The sequence below is a fragment of the Saccostrea cucullata genome, unplaced genomic scaffold (genome assembly GCF_032062105.1).
Source record: "Saccostrea cucullata isolate Sc308-1 unplaced genomic scaffold, CSIRO_AGI_Scuc_v1 ctg18251, whole genome shotgun sequence".
Taxonomy (NCBI): Eukaryota; Metazoa; Mollusca; class Bivalvia; order Ostreida; family Ostreidae; genus Saccostrea; species Saccostrea cuccullata.
Window position 1 is genome coordinate 7,501 of NW_026921919.1, and position 2,468 is coordinate 9,968.

The 2,468-nt window shown below is 35.2% G+C and overlaps 1 protein-coding gene across 1 annotated transcript in view; it reads left to right on the top strand.

Annotated features, from left to right (window-relative positions):
• LOC134260910 (tripartite motif-containing protein 3-like) overlaps positions 1 to 1,415 on the top strand; it is a 1,656-nt gene extending 241 nt beyond the window's left edge. The window contains exon 1 of the mRNA XM_062743441.1: positions 1 to 1,415. This exon is cut by the window's left edge and continues 241 nt beyond it. Coding sequence (XP_062599425.1) covers positions 1 to 1,415 — 1,415 coding nt within the window.
• Positions 1,416 to 2,468: the final 1,053 nt, after the last annotated feature.

A 2,468-nucleotide genomic window follows, 5' to 3' on the forward strand; every position in this document is an offset into this window, starting at 1 on the left:
GTGATGTCCCGGTCTGCATCAAATGTCTCACCGGTCAACATAGGGGTCACATGATTGAGGATATGGCAGATGTAATTACCAAAGTGAGAGAAAAAGTTAAACGAGAAACTGAACAAATTGAGGCCATTATTCCCCAAAACAGAGAAAAAGATACAGAAGCCGAAAATAAAATTTCCAAATCCATGGTCCACTTTGTACAACTGGAGAAACAAGCTAAAAATCAGAGGAAGCAATGGCACCTAGAGGTGGACAACATCTTTAACAAAATGGAATTCCTGATCCAGTCACTCACAGATCATTATATATCAACTCTAAAATCATCCCAGTCCAAACTCAGAAGTCAGAATTCCAGTATGATCCAAACTGTTCAAGTAAACAAAGAAATCCTGAAGTCCAACAAAGTGTCTGATGTCAACAACTACCAATCGAAACTGAAGGAATACAGGAATATTCCACAAATACCCAATTTAACATTACCCTCTCTTCAAATGAACACTGTCCAAGGGATAGAACTCAGCATAGAATTAAGAGAATACAAGGCTATACTGACACAGACATCACTATCCAGTCTGACAGATGAAGTCTCCTTTTTATCTGTTAAGGAATTATTAGAAGAAGCCAGAGTGATTGCTAACATTCCAACAAATGTTAAAAACTTATATAAAGTTGCCTGTGTAGGATCAGATAAAGCTTGGGTTAGTGGTAGAGACAAAATGATAGTCTGTATGGACATACATGGAGCTGTACAAGACACTGTCACCAGTACATGTAAGGACTTGCCTAGTGACATTACAGTGACTAGAAAGGAAGAGCTGATATACAGTGATACTGGCAAAAGAACTGTGAACATTGTCAGAGATGGGAAGACAGAGACACTGATCACCGCACCAAGGGGCTGGCATCCAATGGGACTGTGCTGTACCAGGTCAGGGGACATCCTAGTTAGTATGGGTACTACTGATTATAGTCATCGTAAAATAGTCCGTTATCAGGGACAGAGAGTGACACAGGAAATAGAGAAAGATGAACATGGGGATCCAATCTATCAAGGAGGGGAGTACACAGTGTTTGTGGAGAACAACAATGGAGACATAGTGGCCTCTGATCGTAATGCTGACACAGTGGTAGTGGTGGACAGAGCAGGAAAAGTCAGATTCAGATACAACAACAAACCTCCAGGGGGAAAGGAATCATTCTGTCCTAGTCAAATGGTGACAGACTCCATGGGTCACATCATTGTGGCTGATCAATTCAATAACTGTCTACACATCCTAGATCAGAATGGACAGTTCCTGAGATGTGTAGATAATTGTGGACTAGAGTATCCTATGGGACTGAGTGTGGACATTGAGGGGAGGTTGTGGGTAGGGTTGTTTGATTCAGGGGAAATGAAAGTCATCGAGTATATGAAATAAGCAGCAAATGTTTATTCCATATGACATGTCGGTATTATAAGTACATTGCATGAATAAAACATTATGACACTTTTTTGTTTCAAGTCTTAGTGTATTACAGTTTAACTGTTAAATGCAATATAAATATATATGATACTGTATATGTAATTTTTCATTTAATTTTTTGTGCCATAAAAAATGGTTACTGTATCTTCAATATACATAGTGACATAATTATAGTTAAAACATCAGCATTGTAGTAATCCTGCTAAGTCTGAATAAAATATAGAAAAGTATACAACATATGTAAATTGATAATTATAAGTTACTTGGGAAGATAAGAAAAATAATATATGAACCCTTGAAAACAGGTTCACCCTATTACAGATTATATTCGAATTACGGATAAACATGTAGCGAAGTAATTTCAGAGTCTGTCATATCTATTTACTATTGAGATGTTTTACTGATTATACGATAATAATGACCAGTTTAAACAACAAGACATTATGACAAACAAGATGACTTCAGTTTTTCAGCATTGACATTCCTTATTTTTGAAGTACTTTTAAATATTCTGCTATCACTTACATATGGTGTTTAAGTCTCCAACATTATTTTTGATACTCATGAGCTTGAAATACCATCAATCTTTAAAGTAAGACAGGCTTCTGATGAATAAATTGATTTTACAGGGATTTATTAACTCATCCATAGTCAGAATGCTGTAAACTATGGCATCAACCTTAATACTGTTAACAATTACCACCTTTAAGATGGAATATCCCTCTGATACGATTGATAACTCTTTTGAAAAGAGAGATAACTTTCTTCAGATATTTTGTCATGAAATTCAGTGAATTTTCATGTCAGAGTTTACAAATTTCATTCATGGAAACCATTTTATGGCCAACTCAATCAAACATATTCTATGGTTCAAATGTTGATTTATAGTTTCTATTGCTAGTATGTACATTAATAATTTATAATAATTTACTTAAAACATTTATACTCAGTTTCTTTAAACAGTGTAAATTGAGAAATCTCTATCTCTTAAAGCATAATTCTTTTAAT